The sequence below is a fragment of the Caretta caretta genome, chromosome 5 (assembly GCF_965140235.1).
Source record: "Caretta caretta isolate rCarCar2 chromosome 5, rCarCar1.hap1, whole genome shotgun sequence".
Lineage (NCBI taxonomy): Eukaryota > Metazoa > Chordata > Testudines > Cheloniidae > Caretta > Caretta caretta.
In genome coordinates this window covers 39242407-39266494 of record NC_134210.1, presented here as the reverse complement: position 1 = coordinate 39266494, position 24088 = coordinate 39242407, and the positions used below count along the sequence as shown (strand labels likewise).

Here is a 24088-nt window from a genome sequence, read left to right as displayed (position 1 = left end):
GGGCACCTTGGAGACTGGTTTTTAGTCTAGACAAATCCAGTCAGTACATTGTTTTCTAACTCATCTAGACCTTTTTTCAGTATTATTGTTACAGTATGTCACCTGTTTATGGATTAAAATGTTTGTGCTTCATAAGTAGAAGACCAGTATTTTCCTATGAGTGTAGTGGCCAAGAACTGTGTTTTGACATAAACAGTGCATGTTGTCTTTCAGTGCAGCTTTTACATTTGCCCCCTGAATTGGTATCAGACACTGGTGCTTTGCTTAAATATTAGTGAAGTGTGCAGTCTAGACATACCAGTCATTGATCATGTTTTCATATATTGCCAACAGCCCCAGAAATACTGAGACCATAAGAGACACAAGGTGGGGTGAGGGAATATCTTTTGTTGGACCAGCTTCTGTAGGTCCGAGAGACAAGCTTTTGAGCCCCCTTGTCTCTGTAATATCTTGGGACTGACATGACTACAACAACAGTGTAAGAACAATAAGAACATCCATACTTTGGTGAAGTCCTTCATTATGTTTACTCTCATAGGAATATACATAGAGTATTGTGTCTGTGTGTTGGTTGATAGTCTAGCCAGTGGGTTCTCATTTTGTACTTTCGCTTAAACTTAATTTAGTTTATTTAAAATAATTTAACTTAAATGTTTAATTCTGACCATTCTTATAAACTGTACACGTTTCGCTAGCATTTCTTTCATTTAGACTGTCAGTGCTAGCAGACTTCACAGTAAAAAAAAGTCCAGTCCTGTATAGAGTAGAGTTTATATCATTCCTACCACCAATGAAGCTGTACTGATGGTGAATTAAATTAACGGAGTTGGTCAGTGTAGATGCAGACGTATTGTTCTGCTTTATACTTTGTTGTTTTTCAGACATGGGGGACTAAGGAAAACCTTCCCCTCCCCCCCTGCCTCACGAGTTTCATCAGCATCGGCAGACTCTAAGCTTTTAGTTTAAAATTAAAGATTTTTATCCCCTGTGGTTGTGAAGAAAACCTTCTACATAGGAACTGAGGCTTTGGCTACACTTGCATGTTATACCACAATAAAGCCTCCCAGAGCGCTCTACCTTACTCCCCGTCCACACTGGCAAGGCACGTAGAGTACTCTGACTCCCTGGATGGAGCGCTCCTGGTACTCCACCTCCCCAAGAGGATTAACAGCTGTTGCGCATTGGCTGAGACGCTCCAGTGTAAACGGGGAGTAACGTTGTTACGCACTGATTGACCTCTGGAAACTCCCCATAAGACTTTTAACTGAAGCATCCTCTCTTGTTTTGTTGTGAACTCGGGACGCGGAAGTGCCGTTTCAAAGCTCTGTTTCGGGGGGGCGGCTTATCAAAAAAACAAACACAGCTACTGTGCTTTGAATGAGTGAGAGGTAGGCAGGGGGGCTCCGTTTGGAGTGCCAACAGCTAATGTTTGCTTGAGAGGGGGGAAGGGGGGTTGGGGTCTGTTTCGGGGAGCGGCTGCTTATCTCGTCTATGAGGAAAAAAAGAAACGGCTGCCATTTGCTTTCAGTGAGTGAGAGAGAGAGGCGGCGGAGGGAGGGGGGTCTGTACTTACAAGACAGTGTGCTGACACACTCTCAGCACCCCAAAAACCCACTCTCTCTCCCCCCATGCTTCCTGTCACACTCCACCCCACCCCCATTTGAAAAGCACGTTGCAGCCACTTGAATGCTGGGATAGCTGCCCATAATGCACCACTCCCAATGCAGCTGCAAATGTGGCCACGACAGTGCACTGGCAGCTGTCAGGGTGGACAGACTGAAGTGATTTCCCTACTCAGCTGTGCGAAGGCAGGTTTAACTCACAGCACTGTACATCTGTAAGTGTAGCCAAGGCCTGAGTTAAAACTAGTGCTGAATCTGCTGCAGCCAGAGAACCTGAAACAGTACCCATAAGATGTATGAACTCAGCTTTTCTCAGCCTATCCCTACCACTTTACATTGGTGGGGTATTAGACTGCCTCTGAAAGATAACTTAAATATTGATCTTGTTAACAATTGACTTTATAGGCAGGGGGCGAGGGGACCATGAGCTGATCCTTTCACATCCCAGGAGGCACAAGAACATAAAATCCATTGGATTTGGAGAGAACGAAGTGAATAGTAAAGTATAACTAAAATGAAGTATGTGTTGGCTATTTCTGCCATTTACTGCTGCTTTTACGTATTAATCTAAGTGACAGATTAGGTGCTTGCAGGAAAAGTGCCTCCCTGTTTATTGCTTTTTTTGTGTATATTTCAACAAATTAACTATAGTCAACTTGAACAACCAACTGCTGTGTACTATATGTACCTGTAAGCATCAGGTCTCTTGAGTACCAGCAACAGAGGATATTGGCAAAGAAAGGAGGCTGTTCCCAATGCCATTACTGAAACTCTGCCCTAGTGTAACAAAACTTTTTAGCAACATCTGCTCATTGTGAATATTTGCTACTCTGCCTCCAACTCCAGCTACTGCAGAATGTTCTTTGCCTTGTTCCTTTAGGTGAAATATTGTTGATGCGCTACAATGAATAAGAGCTCTAAATGGACTAGCTTTTGATGTATGTTTGAAAGTTGATCCAAGATAGTAATGAACTGATAGAAAACTTGCCTTTTTGCAAGGCCACAAGACCTGGAAGATTATTGCTGGTGTAAAATTTTAGATGTGCTATTCACTATCTGTTGTAAAGATGCAGCTAAAGTGCAGAACATTTGCATAATGCTCCTTACTTGTATACTGTTTCCTCTCCCTCCATCCATTGTGATACTGGATTTGCCACTCTTGGGCTGTCATGGGATACTATAGCGAATTATTTTCTAAAATAAATAAGGGTAATGCAACAGCCCAGCACCATCTGTTCTGTCTATTAAATCAGTTACGTTGTATCACAATTCGGAGCTAGCTGCATCTCTTTCCCTTATGGTTTCTTCTGAGTGCACCACCTTCAGATATGGGTCTTTCCTTTGTCTTCCTAGACTAGAACCCTGTGATTCTCCCGCTCTCGTACTAGGCCCAGAGCTACAGTCCCCTGTGCACCACAAAGAGTACTCAGCAGGGCCAACTGGATTTGGTACCTGTCTCTCTTCCCTTTTGGGAGCTGTGACCAGTGGTGAATACAGTGATCCCAAACAGCTGCCTTAACAATAGGATAATCCCTTCTTGAATGTTAAGGAAAAGTTAGCATATGTGACTCCATTTTGGTTTGGGGCCCACCATTGTCGAAAAGCAAGCACATCAGGAGGAGTGTTTCTTAGATACTGCATGAAATATTAAAACGAATGACAACTTTGAAAAAACCAACTGAATAATAACAGGTTAGCGTTTAGCTTAAACCGTTAGCAATATTAAATTCTAAGGCAAGTCTGGCATTTCAAACAAGTAATCTTTCTGATTCAGAGCAAAAATTAAAGCTTTTATTTTATTTTATTTTAATTTCCTGCAGAAATGAAATTCTGCCAATATTTTAATTCAGAAAAATCAAACATTTTGGATTTATTCTCCTCTGCCACCAAATGAAACAGAGCAGCTGGCCGCTTCTGGGGATTCCCCAGACTCCAGGAGTCAGAGGAGTCCCCCACTGTGGAGCACAGAGCCTAGAAACCCTGAGAATCCCATCTTGAGCTGTGGCTTTGAGCTACCAGGCTCTCTGTTGTGGAGCCTAGATCCTGACAGCCCCGTTTAAAACTAGAGCTTCCAGTCTCCTGGCTCTGTGGCAGGGAGCTGGAAAACCTGGGATCTCCAGTGACCCAGCAGGTAAAGCTGGTGGAGGAAGCATGCAGATTTCTGTCAAAGCACTGTCTGTATTTCATTTAGAGTTCGTTGAAACCACACTGAAACACTCTGGTTTTGAAGAATTGGCATTTTCAGATGAAAAACTGTTCTGGGAAAAGTCCTGACCAGCTCTAGTTATGACTCTTAATTGCAAACCATTTAATTTAGAAGTAATTCTGGAGTTCTTCAGTTCTCCTGAGTGCTTGGCTACACTAGTGGGGGGAGGCCATGGAAGCACTGAGACAGAACTTGTTGCTGTCTTTCCTCTATTAGCTTTACTTTTTCTACACTTAACTAAGTTAACCAGAACTAAAAAATATAACTGAAGAGACACTAGCCAACGTGGCCAAGAGTTGAAATATTCCACAATTAGAAAAAAGACAATCAGAGGGAAAACTGAACTGCTCTCAATAACACCAGCAGTTACAGCCAGCACCCAATTGCAATTTAGAATCAGTTACACAGTACAAATAATACGGCTAGTCTGCAATTGCGGATGATCTTCATTTGTGTGCTCTGTGACGTGAGGTGATGATGCAGTTAAAATAGCATAACTACTTGACCTTATAAGAAAGAAAGGGTGGAGTTAATGTTTTCTGGGTAATGCTGATAATGTTTGAAGTGTCCAGATTTAATTGCCTTTTGAGCTTTGTCCTTTGCACACAACTATGACTATGCTCTTTCGTTTAAGTGACACTATGAACATCAGAATTTGCACCCGTGTCATGACACTTAAGTATTAAGGCTGCCCCTTAGGCCCTGATCTTGTAATCAACATGGGTAGACCCTCATGGTTTTGCAAAATCCATTGAATTCAGTTGGGCTCTATCTGTGCCCATGTGGGTCTGCAGGATCAGGGCCTCAGATTCTAAGTTCTCAAGACAAGAGAAAGCATCTTTCATCTTGTATGGCATTGAACACATTGAGGCACTGGTCCTTGTTAGGGCCTTTAAACGCTATGGTCATACAAATATTTGACACTGAAAGAGATTATGATAAAAGCATGTGTCTGCTTCGTATAGTCAGTTTTGCTGCTTGTGTGGATCTTTCACTCAACAGGGCAGAAGAATTTTTTCCCAAAACAATTGGATTGTAAAAAACCCCCCAAACATTTATCATAGGGATGCAAATATTTGTGTTTAAATTGCCTTGGTGGGGTATTTTTAATTTATTTTAAAAAAGATGTATATTTTTAGTAGCCCTTTTACACTAAATGTTATGTAGGGGGAATAAAGGAGGATAAAGAATGACAAATATTTGTCATGTGGGTTGTTTAAGCAAAGAATGTCAGAAATTCTTTGCTCCCTTTTTAAAAAAGCAATAGCTATCTATGCATGCCAGTGATTCTAATTACACTAATCTTCACTAAGTTTCATCATGCTAATTGAAATATAATAATTGTATTTACATGGGAACCTCCATCAGAAGATGACCTCCTAACTAAGGTTTGCTTTGCCATTAGTAACTTGTTTAGGACATGTATGTACATTTTTACTTACTGGTTTGAACAACTGTGATCATATTATCCACAGAGATTTTTTTGTAAAGGTGTTTCACGTTCAAGATACTAATCTATGCTTAACAAGGCAAGCCCAGGGCCTTATTAATATTCTTACGAGAAGAACATAAATACACATAAATCTGAAAAGCAAATAGCTCGTGCTATTGTTGCAACCAATACCACCTTGTGATATATTGAATTTTCAAATCTCTATGTAAAAACTGCAGTTCTGCTGACAAGTAGTAAACAAATACAAAACATAGACTTCAGTAATTTTGAACAGAAAATGGGGTGAAAGTGAAGAACTAGCAACATATACAGAAAAATCAATTTAAAAATTAAAGCATTGGGTGTTTTATTTAAAAAGTCATTATTTTATCCTTTCTTCTAAAGCCCTGTACAGACATTACTCCTATTCCTAGAATTCATTAGTAAGTTCTGATGTAATTAGCCCCTTTTAAGGTGTAGAATAGATCCAATTGTCAATTAATTAAATAGCCTTATTAAAAATAAACTTACATTTTGAGATCAAGATATAAGTTTTATATCTATGGCATAAGTTGTAAAAGATAACTTAAGTGTGACTTGTATTACAGTAATTATGCACATTTACTTCTTTCAAAGTCTCTATACGTTTTGGAGAGAATGCTGGTGTAGCAAATACCAATATGTAGATGTAATATTAATACTCAAGATGCTTCTGCGTATAGTTGTATAAGGTGATATGTGGGCCCCGCTGATGGTGTGCCTTTAAATGTATCTCTTTACTTACACATTGGTATCTAAGTGAGCAAATTAGGGAGCAGTCTGAATGTTTAAAGAAGGTGAAGAGAGAATCTGCTGAGATGACTTGTGCTAGAGTTGTCAAGGGACATCCCTTTATTTTTTTCATATCTGTACAACAAGATTGGGAGTTGCTGAGTGCTGCAAAAATCAGCAAGAAATGCTTCTGGCAAATGTAGGTGAGAACAGCATGAGTGGCGGGTATCATAGGCTGAGGGAGGCTGTGCCTCCCCAAACAGCCAGGAGCGGCCCTGCCCACACTCTGCCCCAAGGTCCCCTTCTGTGGCTCCCCCATGTGGTAGCCCCAGCTTGGGTTGGGGCCGGGGCCGCACCGCCAGTGCTCTTGGCATTGCGGGGGGGCCTAAAGGGGTGCTAGCCTGGGGCAGGGGGTGGTGGTGGTGATGGGGGGGGGGGGGCTCTGGGCTCCAGGGGGGGAGGGCAGAAGGGGCAGGGCTGGGTGCTAGCCTCCCCCAGCTGGCATCTCACCTGGAGAATGGCTTATTATTTTTATCAGCGTTGTTAATAATGCTGCTGCTGCTGATAATCATAATATGGGGAGGGTGGGGTGAGGGTGCTGAGAATAAGTCTTTTTTTGAAATACAATGTTGGTGACCCTACTTGTGACCTAGTTTGGCGATTACTGATACCAAATGGTGAGGGACACTTTTTAAGCTGTATTACACTCTTAAGAAGTAGGAGATGGAGTTGTCAGTGTCATCTCTCTTTTTTGGACTCTGGAAAGCACAGATGCTCTCTCTCTTTGTTAAGCTGCCAAACTGTCAAGGTTAATGTGACTGGGGCAGAAGTAGGACTGGACAGAATGAATAGCTTTATTTTAGGGTATACCCAAATGTGATCTAGTCTGGGTGAAATGGAAATACAAATTTTGATTACAGTAAAAACTGTTGATGTTCTCTGGATCAGTTTTATGATCATCACATGTTGTAATTCAAGGCCAATTATTGAATGCAGAGAGAAAGTTACAAATTTTTTTTACAGTAGAACCTCAGTTATGAACAAAGTTACAAACTGACCGGTCAACCACACACCTCTTTTAGAACTGAAAGTACACAATCAGGCAGGAACAGAGACACCCCCTCTCCTCCTGAAGCAGCAAGTACAGTACTGTGTTAAATGTAAACTACTAAAAATTAAAGGGAAAAGTTTAAAAAAAATTTTTTAACAAGGTAAGAAAATTTTCTGTGCTTGTTTCACTTAAATTAAGATAGCTACAAGTATTTTTCTTCTGCGTAGCAAAGTTTCAAAACTGTATGAAGTCAATGTTCAGTTGTACGCTTTCGAAAGAACAACCATGAACTTCCATTTCCGAGGTGTTCATAACGCTGAGGTTCAACTGTATAAGACACTGACTACTATCTCAGTACCCTTCATGCTGCATATGCAGGCTGCTGTCATAGGGCTATTGTGCACGTTTGTTTTCTGCTGCCTGTGATAGTAACACGGAGCACTAATGTTACACAAGCCACATCTTCACTGCTAAAAAAAAGTTTTGTTACCTTGGGGTAACTAACGTTCCTGAGGTAAAGACTCAGCAGAGACTAGGCACTTTACTTGTAGTAAAACTGAAGTTGAGGTCAACCCCTGAATGGGATAGAGAGCTGGTTACCTTGAATACCTTTTTAAATAGAAAAGACAAGGCATGTTAGTGTCACATAAGGCTCAATAATAAAAAGGTGGTGTCATGCTAGCAACCTTTGTAGTATCAGGCAGCGAGTGCAATTCCTACATAAAAAGCTCTAGAAAAAAGCATTGTGCAGGAGTTGCTCCCTTCCCTCCAGCTAGCCAGCTTTAGAGAGATCTGAAAATACCTTCTGATGGCTTTGGGTGTGCTGCTAAAATGTCACAATTACACTGGACACAGACTAGTTAAAAAACTGAAGAGGCAGTAATCTGAGGTGGTTTTTTCATGTATTCATTCAACATTTAGCAAGTCGTCCATTGGCAGCTTAGAAGTAATACGTACATGCAAACTGATCTTTCTGTGAAGATTTAGTCTTTTGAATATAGTGTTAATGTATTTTCTCTGCCTCTTACTGTAGCATCTCTTTGTAGTATCTCCCACCTGTTCCAGCAATTTTAATTTTACTGTTGGGTAAAACTACTTCAGCTTTGCTTTGAAGTCTATAACACTGAAAGATTTTGCTCGAATCTCATGCTACTTGATGCAACATTCAGATTCCCATTCCTATTACTCCTGATGACTACTAGGCTTTTTCTGTGCACCCAAATTATCTCACATCTTGTCTTAGTATCACCTTTTGGGAATGGGCATCATACTGGCCTATGCCTTTGATCAGGAGATTCAGGCCAGGTACCTCTTGCCTCTTACTAAAGGTCAGAAGTTGATTTGCCTGTTGGTTTTTTTTACCACTACTCTCATTGGTTATCTCTAGTGACTGCCTAGCTCCAAAGTCACCTTTTAAATAACCATTACCTTATTTAAAAAGTCTAGAGAGAAATCGAAGCTATGCATTATGAAATCTAAGGTCTTCCTAAAAGCCTTGCTAGATTTAAGCAAAAGAATATTTGTATATTCTTGGAGTGCTCAACCTTGGCATTGCTGCCAAGTGTTGTCCCTCTCTTTTCCCACCCCCCTGCTCACTGTTAGAACTCCAGATTTGAGCTTGGATTCTCTTTGTTAGTGAACTTGTCCCTGACCTATTCATAGTTCGTCTTGATGTTGAATCCGTATTACAATCCAACTTCCATTCAAATCCATTTCTGCCATGTAATTTTAATTCAGACTTGGTTTCATTGCTATCATTATATGAAATTCATGTGTTTCTGCTCCTCCAATAATAAATGATGGCTAGTAGCCGAGGCAGACAATGATTTCCTTTCCCTCAACCTTGTAATACTACAGAAAAGTCCCTTGAATCTGGGTAGGTGGTTAGATCTGATAAAATCAAGTTGTGTCTTAGCCCTTTAACCTGCAAGGTGGTTTGCTGACCTTTGTTTGAATTGTTAAGCAAAACATAACTCTGTTTCAGTCCCAATGTTATATTTTGTTAATGCCAATTTTTCATGTGATCGGATATCTTAAACTCGGCCTGTTGCCGTTTCTTGACATCTGGGTCAACCCTAGTTGCTCAATCATTTAGCAGTTCACCCACCTGCTGCTGAACAGTTTCTTTCTTTCTTCTGCTCTGGAGCTGAGCCCACCCTCTGGGCAGTTGGCTGCTCTCCAACTGGACTCTCCTTCCCTTCTGGAGAGTAGATGAATTGTCAGGCTGCTGCCCTCCAAATAGCTAAGCAGCTGCTCTAGAGTCACATCCCTGCCTGTTTGCTAGGCTAGAAACAAAGTGGACTTTGAAGGAGAAGAGCCCCTGCTTCAGTCTCTCCCACAGGCATCCCAGCAGCGTTGCATTCTAACTGTTTTAAATTATGGAACAGAGGGAAGGACAGAGTTCAGTCCAGCATTGTGGGAGGGCCAGGGCCAGGGCCAGGAAGGAGACACTTTTTGCTATTGGAATGGACTGAGGAGGGTGGGAAAGAAATGTTTTCATCCACTGCAGGTTCATTGTGTAGGTCAGAGGCTATATATTAAAAGCACTCCGAGGTTGATGTTTCCAGGTTAAAACCAAAAACCAAAAAAAAACCCCTTGCTCTTGGCTGCAATGTTTAGCAGGCATATAAAAGACCATTTAAATCTAGACACACTATTTCACTAGCTCCAACACATAACTAAAACAGTGTTGACAAGATGAATATAAATCATGTGTGCATTTACAATGCAATTGTTGGAATGAGGGGTGTTTGCATTAGTGCAAAAACAATACCATATAAATGGCAACCACTTTGGCAGCAGTAGCTGTTTCCCAAGTGCTATGGCTTTTTAAGTTTCTATTTAAAGTAATTGAAATCTTTGTTAATTTACTAAAATGTTAGATGAATTAATGACTGTCCATAAATCTGTGTTGCAATAAGGTTTCTGTTTCCATTGTGTCAGCCTGTGGATATGCGATGAATTCAGTGTATATATGGGTGAGTGACTGACTTTTTTAAAAGGCATTGCTAAATTTAAATGGAACATGATTTTGAGCAACATAATTTTTTGTTTAAAAGCTGTTCATTGGGTACCAAAAAAGATAGCATTTGGTTTAATAGAAGCACAAATAGTTATCTGCCATATTACTAACGCAGGTATCCTTCACTTGCCTATTAATACAGTGCTCATATAAAATGGAAATGGATGAGTATGCAGTTAGGCTTTTAATAGTTTTAAGTAATGTAAATAGTATAAAGGGCAGGAGGGAGAAAGAGTGAACAAACACACACCACGAGAACACACTCACTTGTGTTGTACATGAGTCTTTAAGAATTTTGTAGTGGGCTCAGTGCTTCAGAAGAGGTAGGGTTTGTGTTGGGTGTTGCTGTACCCAGCAAGTCTACAGACAAGACAGCAGGGATGTTCACATTTTGTAATGTGTCTCTGGTAGGAAAATTCTGTTCCCTTGCCTGGGTAGCCAGTGCCAAAGAGGAAGAAACCATTGTTCTTCCTCCTTTGTGGGGAGTAGGAAGAAGATGGCTTTTACCACTTACCACTTTCATATCCCTATCCTTCTCATAATGGTCACCTTTATAATAATCTAGAATGCTTTGTAAAACATCATACTTCTTAAAAGATTAAGAGAACAGAGCACACTGATCTGAAAATATATGCACTTTGCGAGTGTGTTGATAGACGAATAGGTGAGATGAGTGTATAGATGTATGTGCATGTATTACAGTTGTGAATGAATTCAGCTGTTGGGGCTTGGTGAGACCAGCTACAATTATGGAGGATGTACATTTTGAAGTTTGCTGAGGGCAGCAGATGCTTATACCTGACCTGTAACGTAATAAGGGGAATCTTCACTTGGTTCTATCCCCTACTGTATATCACATTTTTTGTTTTTTTGGTTAGGGCTTTGTACTGTTTTATCCATATAAGAAACCATATTTACATAAGTGAAGCAATGTGCTTAGAGTCACAGTTCACTACAGAAAGAAAAGGAGTACTTGTGGCACCTTAAAGACTAACACATTTATGTGAGCATAAGCTTTCGTGAGCTACAGCTCTCTTTGTCGGATGCATGATACAGACTAACACGGCTGCTGCTCTGAAACCAGTTCAGTATAGGCGTTCATATAAATATTAAGAGCCTAATAGAGATCAATGGTGGTGGTAGAATTTACCTAATAATTGATTCATCTACACATGCATACAAAAGCAAAACAGTGACATTTGGTGGTGTTCAGTGAGATCTGTCTTGAGTTTAAAAGATTTACATGCTCTGAACTATCTCTGCAGTTCTCCATATACAAGTTATTTGCCCAGGAGAATAAATTGACATCAGAGTTCAGTTCAGCACTACAATAGAAAGCTACTTTTGTGAACTCAGCAGTATGATGAACAGACTTTCCTAGGGATTTGTGAGACAATCCTCTGCATTGTAGTCTGTCTTTTCTGTTTTGCTTTTTTGGGTGAGCAGTGGGGAGTCAGTCTAACGATAATTATGATGTTCATTGGCTCAGTACAGTACTTGGTTTACAGCAATGCACAACTGTTACCATGGTGACTATTTTTGTTGGTTTATCTAGAAATGAGAAGGAAAAATATCTTCACTGTGTCTTCTTTAAAGTGATCTACAATATGAGACTGATAATCTCTGCCAGTGACAGCAGTCTTGTTGGGTCAGCATTCATGTTACAGATGCATCCCAGAATAAGCTTGCAGGATCTTTCAGGTACAAGAAATATCTAATGTATAATGTCTTGGAGTGTGTCTGCATAGTGAAAGCTGTGCATAGCTAGCCTGCTCGAGCTGGCTTGAATCTAGCGCGGGTTACAATAACAGTGAAGACCGCACAATGCAGGCTTCAGTGCAGGTCATACAAGCCTGGCATGTATTCTGGGTGCATAGTCAACTGTCTAGCCCACTCTGAAGTCCACGCTGTGTTGTCTTTGCTTGCTATCGTTACCTGTGCTACCTGGATTCAAGCTAGCTTGGGTAGGCTAGCCCATGCGCAGCTTCTACTGCATAGACGTACCCTTTCAGATAGCCGCTATGAATAAATAAAGCCCTTACATAATTAAATATCACTACATTTATTTTTAGACATTTTCATTAAATGTTACTTATGTAGCACTGTAAATAAACATAGCACTTAAAAAAGCTAGATTAAAATAATCCCTGTACCAAAGATGATACTAAAGAACATGGACAAGAAAAAGATAAGATGTGATATTGGTCAGTGATTCTGGAAAGGGTAGATTATGAAGAGATTTGGGGAGGAGGAGAAGGCAGAGGGGGTATTTCTGGGCTTCTGAGGAAAAATTTGTAATGGGAGAATTCTTGGTAGACAAGAAATTTGAGGTAGTTTCAGGCATAGGAAGCAATATGACAGAAGATACAAAGTTGGAAGTGCAAAGAAGAGTAAGCAAACAGTAAGAGTTGAGTTGAGAAGAAGGTATGTTGTAAGGTCTCTGGGGGAAGGGATATGTCAGTTTTGCTTCCTGTGATGAAGAACCTAGCATGCTTCCAGGTGCTCAAAACTCAATATAGGATATGAGGGAGTGGAGGAAAATTAAAGCGGAGATATAGACGGAAGTGACATTTTGTGGGACATTGAAGGAGGGGGCAGAGGTACGAGAAGAAACCAGTAAAGAGTGATTTGAGACCGGGTCAGAGCAATGTCAGAGAAACTACTTCCAGAAGTGGCACTCTGCATAGTCTGGAGAAATTTAATAAATTTTCTCTTCATATTTCAATTATTTTCTGAAAGCAAGGTGCATTCTCATTTGTTGATATAACCATTAAAACATGTTGATTTACAGCTAAATCGAGCCTTTATATAAGATTTGGTACATCTTTTTGCTAAGTACTATAACTATTACATAATTGCTTTAAATGTATACTTATTATTTTCAGATTTTTAACTGTGCATTATTATGTTAGAAAATGGTGAATGAATATTGCTTATTTACTAATTTTTGTTTGCTCATGATTTGTGTCAAGCTGTATTAGGATGGTAACTATAATTTATTTAAACACACAAACAGCATATAAACTTTATTTTTAGTAAACCAAATCCTCTCCCTCCTCATTTTTACTCATAGACTAGAAGAGAGAGATAAGTTTTGCTACTTTTTCAACTTCCAGTTAGTTTCTCAACTTAGAATGAATTAGTCCAAATGAAGAAAATCATCTTTCTCTGCCTTCAGAAGAGGTTACTTCTGTCACAAGCTGGTTTAATCATCTAACAAACTATGGTTCCAGGTGCTTAGCTAGGGATTTCCATCGGTTCAGAGGTGTGACTTTCTTTAAAACCTCATCAGCAAACGTGTACTGCTTGAATGGTTTGCCTCCAGTCCTGAAATGTATTATGATTGAAGCGTGATTATTAGATTTCCATGTCATAGCAGCATCTTCTATAACAATGAGGCATCTATCCTGGTACTTTGGGTTGAGACTTGGCAAGAAAATGAGGTGGAGTATGTGCTTGAGCCATCTGCTGCTTAACTGCCTGCAGTATAATGTTGTTGTTGGGTAACTCTTGAATGGCTCTGGCAATTCTTTTGAAATTTCAGGAGCAACAGCAGTACAGTAGGAATCTTTCTGCAGCTTGCAAAGGCTATGGAAATAGGTTTCAGTATATTCATTGTATCTTCTACATTTCTCTTTACTCCAGTGTTGACTACTTTGGCTATGATAATTCCATCTGTTTTGTCACGATTTTTTTCACAGCTTGTTATTGTGACAGATTTTCGTTACCAATCTGCCTGGGGCCACAGTTGATCAGGCTGGGGCCACAGGATCTTTTTGGGGAGGAGATGACGAGGCACACCAAGTGTCTAAATTTTAAAGCTTTATTAATAAAATTAATGTAACAGCGGAGAGTGTTGGAACACTCCCACGTCACTCAGAGGAAGAAAGAAAGCGTTAATGCCCCAAGCCCTAACCCACTTTCATACTCTCACACGCAAGACCCAGACTGGCCAAGTCTGAGTGTAACGCCAGAAGAAGAGGTTTGGGGGGGGGGGGGGGGGGAAGGTGAACGGGAGTGCTGTCCTGGGCCCAGGCCATCCAAGGATCTGCTGTGCTCTCCAAATTGCTCCAGCTCTCAGGAGGGTTTTAAGTTCTGGCCCCTCGGGAGGGGCGGGGGCGTTGGCGTTCCATTTGGGGACCTCTGCTCCTGGTGCCCTCCGTGCCAGTCCAAGCCGGCTGTCCATGGGTTCTTTAGCTTCCCAAAACACCTCGGCTTCCGGGACTCAAGGCTTGGCTCCATCTCGCCAGTGTTTTCCATCTCTGCAGTCTTAGACTTAGTTGTCTTCTGTGCTGACCTTGCTGTCTTGCAGATTTGTGCAGTTGAAATCTTCTTTCTCACGGCTGCTCGGGCACCTGCAAGCCCCCGTCTTTCTCGGCCGTCAGCTAAGTCTCGGCTGTGAACAGTGTCCTTGGGCGGGGGCCAGCATCTTTATCTTCTCACTGAGCTAGCGCTCCAGGGTTGAGTTCACTCATTCTCTGCTCTGTTCTTCCTCCTCCTCCCCTGGCCTCTTGTATTCTGCAAAGGAACCTTCCACTCTCCACTCACACACCTTTGACCCTCCCCAAAATGCTTTGTGATGCTTGCAACAGTGTTAGCCACATACAGTGCCAATCTGCCTTCCCTGGAGAACCCCTGAGATTGTGACATTGTCAGAATAGACCAGAGCTTAAGTAGCTCAAAACAGTCAGCCACTGAATTCCATCATATGTCTTGGGCAGAGAATTAGTTTGCATCCTCCTGTTCTTTCCAGTGAAGTTGAAGCCAAGTCGTTGTTACCAGAAGTGTTTAGCAATTTCAACATTTTTCTTTCTTCCTGGAGTTGTACTGAAGAGGTCTTTGGCTAAAAGATGCATCAAATGAGCATTGCGCCCCTGTGTTGTAAGTTTCAGGTTTCCCTTTACCTCATTCTAGATGTCTTCTCATCTTTGCTACATTTGCAGCATTGTCTGTGACAAAACTACACACTGGAATTTTTGTTTAGTTATAGCTTTTACTGCTGCTACTTTTAAGTATTCTGTATGGGCATCTCCAGATGTCTCAATTGTTTCTGTAAGATAGACAATCCCATCTTCTGTTGTTACACAGTGATCCAATAATAAGTGCTTCTGTTTGTTGCTCCACCCATCAAGACTCCTATTAATGAATTTCCTATCATAGTTTTTTTTTGTACACCGTACAATTTCCTTATCAGATATTGTATCCAGCAACCTTCCAGCAATGTTTGCTCCACTGGGTGGAGCATAATCTGGTTGTAATGAGTGACCAATGTTGGTGAAATGTTTGTTCTGAAGAAGATGAAAGGGAGAGTTTATTGCAATCTTTTCATCTATGGAGTCTTGCTGGAATTTGCTGATCCTGATAATGAACTCATCCACGGTTTTACTGGATAATGAAGAAAGTCTTATTCCTATTATTATTTCATTGTTCAGGTAATTTACTATTCTAGGCGCCGACTCTGTGGATGATCTGGGACTGGAACATCCATGGAAAACAATATTGCCACAGCTGTTTGGCAGGCCCTGCCGATCAGCTGGCAGGAGGTGCGGGGGAGGGGTTGGAGTGAGGGTGGGAAGAGAGAGAGTGAGGGCCGGGTCTTGGAGGAAGAGGTAGAGTGGGGGCGAGGCCTTTGCTGAAGCATTGGTGGAGCACCCACACCGAAAAATGAGTCAGTGCCTGTGATCTGAGGTATGTTGAGTTGCAGCACTGTTCATAATTTGAGAACTCTGCCAATCAGAGCTCCTGTAGGAAGAAGCTAGAAAATAGAAGTATGAGACCACCCGGGTGTAGGGTGACCAGCCCTCCTTAATTGGGTGGGACATTTCAAGTCCTGGTCCCAGACTGAATGACTACAGGACAGCATTTGTCTTGGATTCCCTTTGGCACCACTCTGCTCCTGCCTGTGGCTTAGGGATGGCAGCAATCTCTTCCCAGTCAGGGGGTTGAGGTGGGCGTTAGCACCCCTAGCCAGGAGGTGCCCCCCCCGCTGCTGCTCCTCCTCCTCCTTCCCCCAGGGGGAAGAGGAAGAGCAGGAGTGGGATCACAACTGGGGTCAGGGCTCCTGCATGTGTCCTGTTCTTGCATTTTGAAAAGGTGGTCATCCTATGCACGTGGGCTCAGTAGATGATCCTGATGAGATAACTGATGGTGTCTTCTGGAAGCAGGGGCCTGGTTCCAACAACTGTGATGAATTTGCCAGTCTGTTGCACCCAGTACACAGCCCCTAGGTCCCCCACAGGATCAAGTCCTTAATATAGTATATGATCTATAGTATCATATTTAGAAAACTTGACCTCTGAAGTTAGATGTTTTTCTCCTGATTATTTCTTTATATAGATAAGCAGCCTTTAATTCAGTGTTCTGTTAGAGGCGTATGGATTCAGCATATTTATTTTTATTTAAATATTTTAAGAGCTTATTATACATTTAGGTCTTAACATATTTTGTAGTAAATTCAGATTTCTTTTTAAACAGGCTTATTTTTTTAAAGGAAATACTCTTTATAATTTAAATAACAGAATAAAAAAACTCCAATTTTAAATAAAATCAGATTCCTTTTCCTCCCCACCCAGAAAAAAATCATTGATTTTTCTCTACCCTGGTTAGGCAGTGTGCAAATACTCATCCATTCTCCAGCTCTGTAGAAATCTATCTATAGTCTCACATTATTAATTAATATAGTTGGTGTGTGTGAATCATCCTCCTGCCTCATTCTGACTGGGTAAGTAGCATGTTTTAATGGTGCTAATCCCAGGAGAGAATCTTGCAGTAAAAACAGTGATTAAATCTGCATTGGCAGACTGTAATTTACATACTAGTTATAAATGCACATGTAAATGAAGTGTGGGGAGGGACGAGCTCCTCTCCTGCCATGTCCTCCATATATTTTCCAGCTGGAAAATGAAGATGAGTAATTTTGCAACTCTGCTCTCGTAGCATCACTGTGTTGGATTTTAAAATGAAGAATGATAAGCGTGAGTAAGATCACCTGCTTCTTATTATTCTCTTACCTGTAATGATTAACCACCACATGGCTTCTTCAGCTGTAGAACCTTGTGGTATTATAACACTTCAGTATACGGGATTAACAAATAATATGGTTGTACTAGCTGAATAGGTTACATGTTGCATCAAGCAGAGTAAATGCAGTTAGCTAATTAATGCTCACTAATCTAATTAATCAGTGTACTGCTGACCTTCCCTGTTACATTCTTTTCAGGGCTGCTTTTGAAAATCTTCCACCAAGAATACTTGATCTTTTCAGCATAGATTTTAAAAAAAAAATTTGTTTTTGTTTTTTTGCAGGAGAAGTCATAATATCCACTTATCCCAACGAAAATGGCCTTTAGCAATTTGACATCAAAAGCTGCACTGCTTTATGATGAATGGATTAAAGGTGCTGGTGAGTCATTAAATCCTAATGTCCGCTAATGTTAAGGCTTTTCAACAGATGTGGAGTTGTGTTAAGCATAATTTTGTATTGCTAACTTAAAATAGCATTGTTTTCCTCTAATTACACCTAAGTTGTCAAGCTAAATGTTCACATGTCTAACTGTAAAGAAAAGTAGTATAATGTCATGCAGACTTTAGAGGTGTAACTTTTGCAATTACAAAAGTTGATTTGTTAAGGATTTAAAACTTCAGGCACTACGGCATGGTCTACACGGGGGCGGGGGGTGGCGATCGATCTAAGTTATGCAACTTCAGCTACGTAAATAACATAGCTGAAGTCGACGTACTTAGATCTACTTACCGCAGTATCTTCACTGTGGTAGGTCGACTGCTGACGCTCCCCCGTCGACTCCGTCTACGCTTCTCGCTTTGGTGGAGTACCGGAGTTGACAGGAGCGCACTCGGCGGTCGATTTATCGCATCTTCACTATACATGATAAATCAACCCCCGCTGGATTGATCGCTCCGGAGGTAAGTGTAAATGTGCCCTATGTGTACAGAATGGCTCTCCTAAAAAGATCTCTACTATCAGCAGAATTGCACTTTACATTTTGAAATTCTACTGGGACAGTCTAAAACTTTAATTTTATTTAATTATAAATGGAGTTACATTTTCTTAGTTAACTGAATTAAAGTATTCTGTTACAAAGTGATGTATTTTGCTCTTCCTGGTACTAAAGTAGCAGGTGAAAGAAAATGTAAACCTTGATAATTTATCGTTGTATGTTGCAAACTCCTGTAAGTGATTCACTGCATCAAGTTCCTGTTTTTAAAGGGGATATTCATACTCTCACAAAGTTCAGGAAATAAGTATATAAATCATTCTGTGGTTTACTGTGAATGTTTTATAGTGCTGTATATCTGCTTAGTTCCTATTCTGAACTTGTAGGTGTTGAATAGCCTGACTTTTCATAATTCTGTAGCTATGGAACTAGATGCAGGCAATGGAAAATGCCATGGCTGTAGAGCATATGTTGCCTTGAACTGGACAAATATGGTGAAATCTGAACAGAAATTCACTGTAAATATGAATGGCTGAAAGATGCTGCACATCTGAGACTGGAATGAATGAATCATAGAATCATAGAATATCAGGGTTGGAAGGGACCCCTGAAGGTCATCTAGTCCAACCCCCTGCTCAAAGCAGGACCAATTCCCAGTTAAATCATCCCAGCCAGGGCTTTGTCAAGCCTGACCTTAAAAACCTCTAAGGAAGGAGATTCTACCACCTCCCTAGGTAACGCATTCCAGTGTTTCACCACCCTCTTAGTGAAAAAGTTTTTCCTAATATCCAATCTAAACCTCCCCCACTGCAGCTTGAGACCATTACTCCTTGTTCTGTCATCTGATACCATTGAGAACAGTCTAGAGCCATCCTCTTTGGAACCCCCTTTCAGGTAGTTGAAAGCAGCTATCAAATCCCCCCTCATTCTTCTCTTCTGCAGGCTAAACAATCCCAGCTCCCTCAGCCTCTCCTCATAACTCATGTGTTCCAGACCCCTAATCATTTTTGTTGCCCTTCGCTGGACTCTCTCCAATTTATCCACATCCTTCTTGAAGTGTGGGGCCCAAAATTGGACACAGTACTCCAGATGAGGCCTCACCAATGTCGAATAGAGGGGAACAATCACGTCCCTCGATCTGCTCGCTATGCCCCTACTTATACATCCCAAAATGCCATTGGCCTTCTTGGCAACAAGGGCACACTGCTGACTCATATCCAGCTTCTCGTCCACTGTCACCCCTAGGTCCTTTTCCGCAGAACTGCTGCCTAGCCATTCGGTCCCTAGTCTGTAGCTGTGCATTGGGTTCTTCCGTCCTAAGTGCAGGACCCTGCACTTATCCTTATTGAACCTCATCAGATTTCTTTTGGCCCAATCCTCCAATTTGTCTAGGTCTTTCTGTATCCTATCCCTCCCCTCCAGCGTATCTACCACTCCTCCCAGTTTAGTATCATCCGCAAATTTGCTGAGAGTGCAATCCACACCATCCTCCAGATCATTTATGAAGATATTGAACAAAACCGGCCCGAGGACCGACCCTTGGGGCACTCCACTTGATACCGGCTGCCAACTAGATATGGAGCCATTGATCACTACCCGTTGAGCCCGACAATCTAGCCAGCTTTCTACCCACCTTGTAGTGCATTCATCCAGCCCATACTTCCTTAACTTGCTGACAAGAATACTGTGGGAGACCGTGTCAAAAGCTTTGCTAAAGTCAAGAAACAATACATCCACTGCTTTCCCTTCATCCACAGAACCAGTAATCTCATCATAGAAGGCGATTAGATTAGTCAGGCATGACCTTCCCTTGGTGAATCCATGCTGGCTGTTCCTGATCACTTTCCTCTCATGCAAGTGCTTCAGGATTGATTCTTTGAGGACCTGCTCCATGATTTTTCCAGGGACTGAAGTGAGGCTGACTGGCCTGTAGTTCCCAGGATCCTCCTTCTTCCCTTTTTTAAAGATTGGCACTACATTAGCCTTTTTCCAGTCATCCGGGACTTCCCCGGTTCACCACGAGTTCAGATTAGTACCATAGCTTTTTTACCATCATCAGTGGGAATTGGGCACAGCTGTGCCAGGGGGCTAGTTGAAAGTGAATGGAGATGCTAGCCCAGAGGATAGCTCTGATGGACCAGAGAAGGAGGATGAATCTCCAGAAGTGGATGATCAGGATGAGAACAAGGAGTTGATAAGGACAATGTAGGCAGAGCAACTGGAAGACTACAGACCTAGAGTGGGAGAAAATTTATTTGGAGCCAGGGGTGTCACAGAGTGAGTTCTGCTTCAGCCTAAAAATACACCATGAAGTGAAGATGCAGATACCGCACCAAGAGAACCTAATAACATGGTAAACTAACATGGAAGCTTCTCGTCTAACACTCTGACTTCTGCAGTGTTAAGATGGCAGCCTTATGTAGGATTTTGGGTGGGTTAGTGGAGATTTCTAATTCTCTTTTGAGCAGTAAGGTTTTAAGAGTGTATATGGTTTGTCAGGTTCTGATTGTGTGTACTGAAATTTAAAACTGCTTTGTTAGGAAACAAGACAAATAAAATACTTGAATTAAAACTTGAGCCCTTTAACAAGTGGTTGTGTGGGTCCCCGAAGGAGATGACCAAGACCGGGTCTCCCTGCTAATGTTGTTGTATAGTGCTTGTGTTAGGGTTTTGTTCTGCTGCCCGTCACTGGAATAGGGGTACACTAAGGAGTTAATTGATCTCCCTCAGGGATCAATTAGTGGGAAGGAGCTGGTGGAGTGGGCGAAAGGGAGTGGCTTGTTGTGAGGGTGTGGTGATCTCCTTACAGTTCTGATTACTTATCTAGTGTTTGTTTCTGTATAGCGCCTAGAGCACTTGACTAATGCTTTGTAAATGTGAACAAATAAATTAGAGAATTGAGCAGTTCTTTTAAAACATTGCAACAGTAAGTTGAAGGTCTGGATTCGTGACTTCACTCCAGTAATATGGCAGCAAGCCACAAAAGCAGCAGAATACTAATTCAAAAGCCATGTTGGTATTTTTCAAAAACCTAACCCCCCCCCCCCAAAGGTAATTGGTAAAAGCAGGGGTCCAGAACAACTAACCAGGTGACTACGCTTCCCAGTGAGGAAGAAATAGTCAAGACTTCCAGATCTCCATGATGATGTCACTGTCAAAAGCTTGAATGTAGCTCCAACCAATGTGAACTGTTAATGAGGGAAATGGGGCTTGTATGGAGCAACTCTAGACACAGCACTTAACATCCTTGTAAGCTACCTGGGGAGGGAATCACAGCATTTTCTCCATATGGATAATTTTAATGTGAGTTCTCCCTGTTTACCGCGCAGACTCAACTCTGGACCTACCAATCCCTGCACAAAACCAGATATTTCTGAGAGAAGGGTGGGGACAACTTTCAGGAATTGTAAGATTTAACAGGCACTATGTTATGGCTCTCCAAGTGGTAGGGAGTAGGTCAAATCATCTGCTTAAAACTTCCAGGTTTAAAGCCATTCTCCAAACTAGTAACCCAAGTATGATTAAACACAAGAAGGGACAAGGTTCTTAAAAATAGGGGCATTTCCCAATTTACAATTTGAAGTTCTTTAAGAATGTTCACATTTTCCCAAAAGAGTTTAATTTCACTCATATGCAGCCTGGATTAGTTGCTTGCAAGACCTCTTCCTCTTTTTGCTTTTGAACTACATAGTCTTGTGACAATACATACTTTCCATGGGGTGGAGATTGAGGTGAGTGGTGGGTGTCAGACCCAATCTAGCACACAAGTCTGAATGGATGTTGGAGGAGAGTGATGATGTGAGACACACTTTTATCAGCATGGAAACCCTGCTTCTAAAGTTTTTTTGTCAAAACTTGGGCTCCAATTGACAGCATCCAATAACTGGAGTTTTCATCCCAAAGACAACCAGCAAACAACCTTGAAAGTCACTCTATAGCCAGATTAATTGGAAGCCCTGCTGATCCCCACTAACCAAAACCTTTGCTGGGAAGACTGTCGCACCAAGAGAGGGCATCGAAAATGTCTTAGAAGGAACGCTACAAATGTATGTGCAGAGGACATAACTCTGTGTGCCAGATGAGTTTAAGGGGTAACTTCAAGTGAAACGAACTCCATAGACCAAGGGCGGGGGGGAGGGTGAACTCTGCTTACCATCTATGGATGAATAAATCTGCAGAGTATACCTGTTAATAGATTTCTGTTGGTTTTTATTTTGGCAAGGGAGGAGTATGTGAAGGATGACTCTATCTGGGCAAATAGCTTTAGAATTCCATATGAGTCTGTTGGGCAAGGGTTGCTTAGCCAGCATGGCCAGAATTTTCTTCAAGGTTTGGACTGAGAATTGCCTGACGGTGCATATGAGATTGGAAGTGGGGAATTAGGCAATATCCTTTAATGACTATCTGTACTAATGTGTGGGACAGAACAGTCAATTGTACCTGAGAGGATGATGTGGTGCGCAGTAGAGGTGAGCACGTGTGTAAACTTTAAGTGTAAGATTTTTGTGCCTGGTTAATGGTGCAATTTATAGTATTAGTGTAGCTGAGTATATATTAATGTTTTTCTCTACGTTGCCAATAAAATGTCCTTAAACTGAGAATAAATCACTGCTAGTTGATGAATGGAAAGAAATTGACCTCTGGTCTCCAGAGATTGTGGTCAAGGGCAGCAGCGGCTTTAATTGCTTACCTTGAGTGGTATTCCAAAAAATCTGGCAAGGACCAATGTTGGTTTACGAAGAGGCTAAGAACCCTGGAGGCACTAAATCTTGTTAAAGCAAGTTATAAGAACCTGAAGCTAATAAGTGATTCTAAAACCTGAGCAGTGAAAGCAGAAACAATTTAAGAAAATAATTTAATCAAATTTAATCAGGAATTTAAGAAAAGAATATCCTTGTTAAGTTAATGTAGATGTAAAAAGCATTATGAAATACCTGTGACTTTTCCCCTTCTTCTAGATCCAAGAGTGGAAGGCTTCCTACTCATGTCTTCACCTGTGCCACAGACTATTATCATTGGAGCCTATGTTTATTTTGTCACTTCTTTGGGACCAAAACTCATGGAAAACAGAAAACCTTTTGAACTCAGGCAAATAATGGCATTTTACAATTTTGGTGTAGTAGCCCTTTCAGTGTATATGACTTATGAAGTAAGTATTTTTCTATAAATACTTTTTTAACTTCAGCTAGCTCAGCTACTATTATGTAATTTTTTGGATATGGTAATAGCAACATTTAGCATAATAGATTAGAGAGAACCTCTAATTACAGATATAGTTAGACACAAAAAAGAAATTTAACAATGACTGTAAATGAAAGTTGAACACAGTCAAGAGGGTGATTGTATATTTTATATTAGAAAGACCATAATAGAACACTTTAAAACAGTGGTTCTTAAACTTTTGTCCCTGGTGACCCCTTTTACATAGAAAGCCTCTAAGTACGACCCCCCCCCACCCCCTTATAAATTAAAAACACTTTTTAATATATTTAACACCAATATAAATGTTGGAGGCAAAGCAGGGTTTGGAGTGGAGGCTGACATCTCACGACCCCCCATGTCATAACCTTGTGACTCCCTGAGGGGTCCCAACCCCCAGTTTGAGAACCCCGGCTTTAAAGTCTGGAAAGTATTTAGATGGTTAGTTTTTGAACTTCTTTGGGTGAGGAAAGTTGAACTAGACTGGCAGGTTGCATGCTTTGTTTATAGTCTTTTACTTTTTTGGCTGCCACATGATAGAATATGTTGACATCTTTCACACTGCACAGGGAATATTTACGTGCAAGATCCTCTTCAATTAGTTTTTGGTTTTCAGATTGCACAATCACACTTTCCTAATGTTGTAAATGATACTTCTATTTACAAAATTTAGTCTAGGGTCTCAATCCATATAAAACAAGGTTTTTAGAATAATTAATAAAATCTTTCCTAGAAGAGTTCTGGGGTGTTGTTTTTCCCCCCCTCAACTTGTGGCTCAACAAAAAGCCAGGCTTTTTAGGAGAAAAGAACATTTTTATTAGACCGTGATC

General features: G+C 41.1%; 1 protein-coding gene across 8 annotated transcripts in view; it reads left to right on the top strand.

Moving 5' to 3' along the window:
- ELOVL7 (ELOVL fatty acid elongase 7) overlaps window positions 1–24088 on the top strand; it is a 51780-nt gene that overhangs the window by 14268 nt on the left and 13424 nt on the right. For 2 of the 8 annotated variants that reach the window (XM_048851340.2, XM_048851341.2), the window contains exons 3-4: window positions 17410–17506; window positions 23018–23208. In XM_048851340.2, coding sequence (XP_048707297.1) covers window positions 17443–17506; window positions 23018–23208 — 255 coding nt within the window. In that variant the 5' untranslated portion in view covers window positions 17410–17442. Of the gene's footprint in view, window positions 1–11677; window positions 11806–17040; window positions 17079–17409; window positions 17507–23017; window positions 23209–24088 lie in introns of those variants that run through there. The other 6 variants (XM_048851342.2, XM_048851343.2, XM_048851344.2 and 3 more) reach the window with 6 other exon arrangements.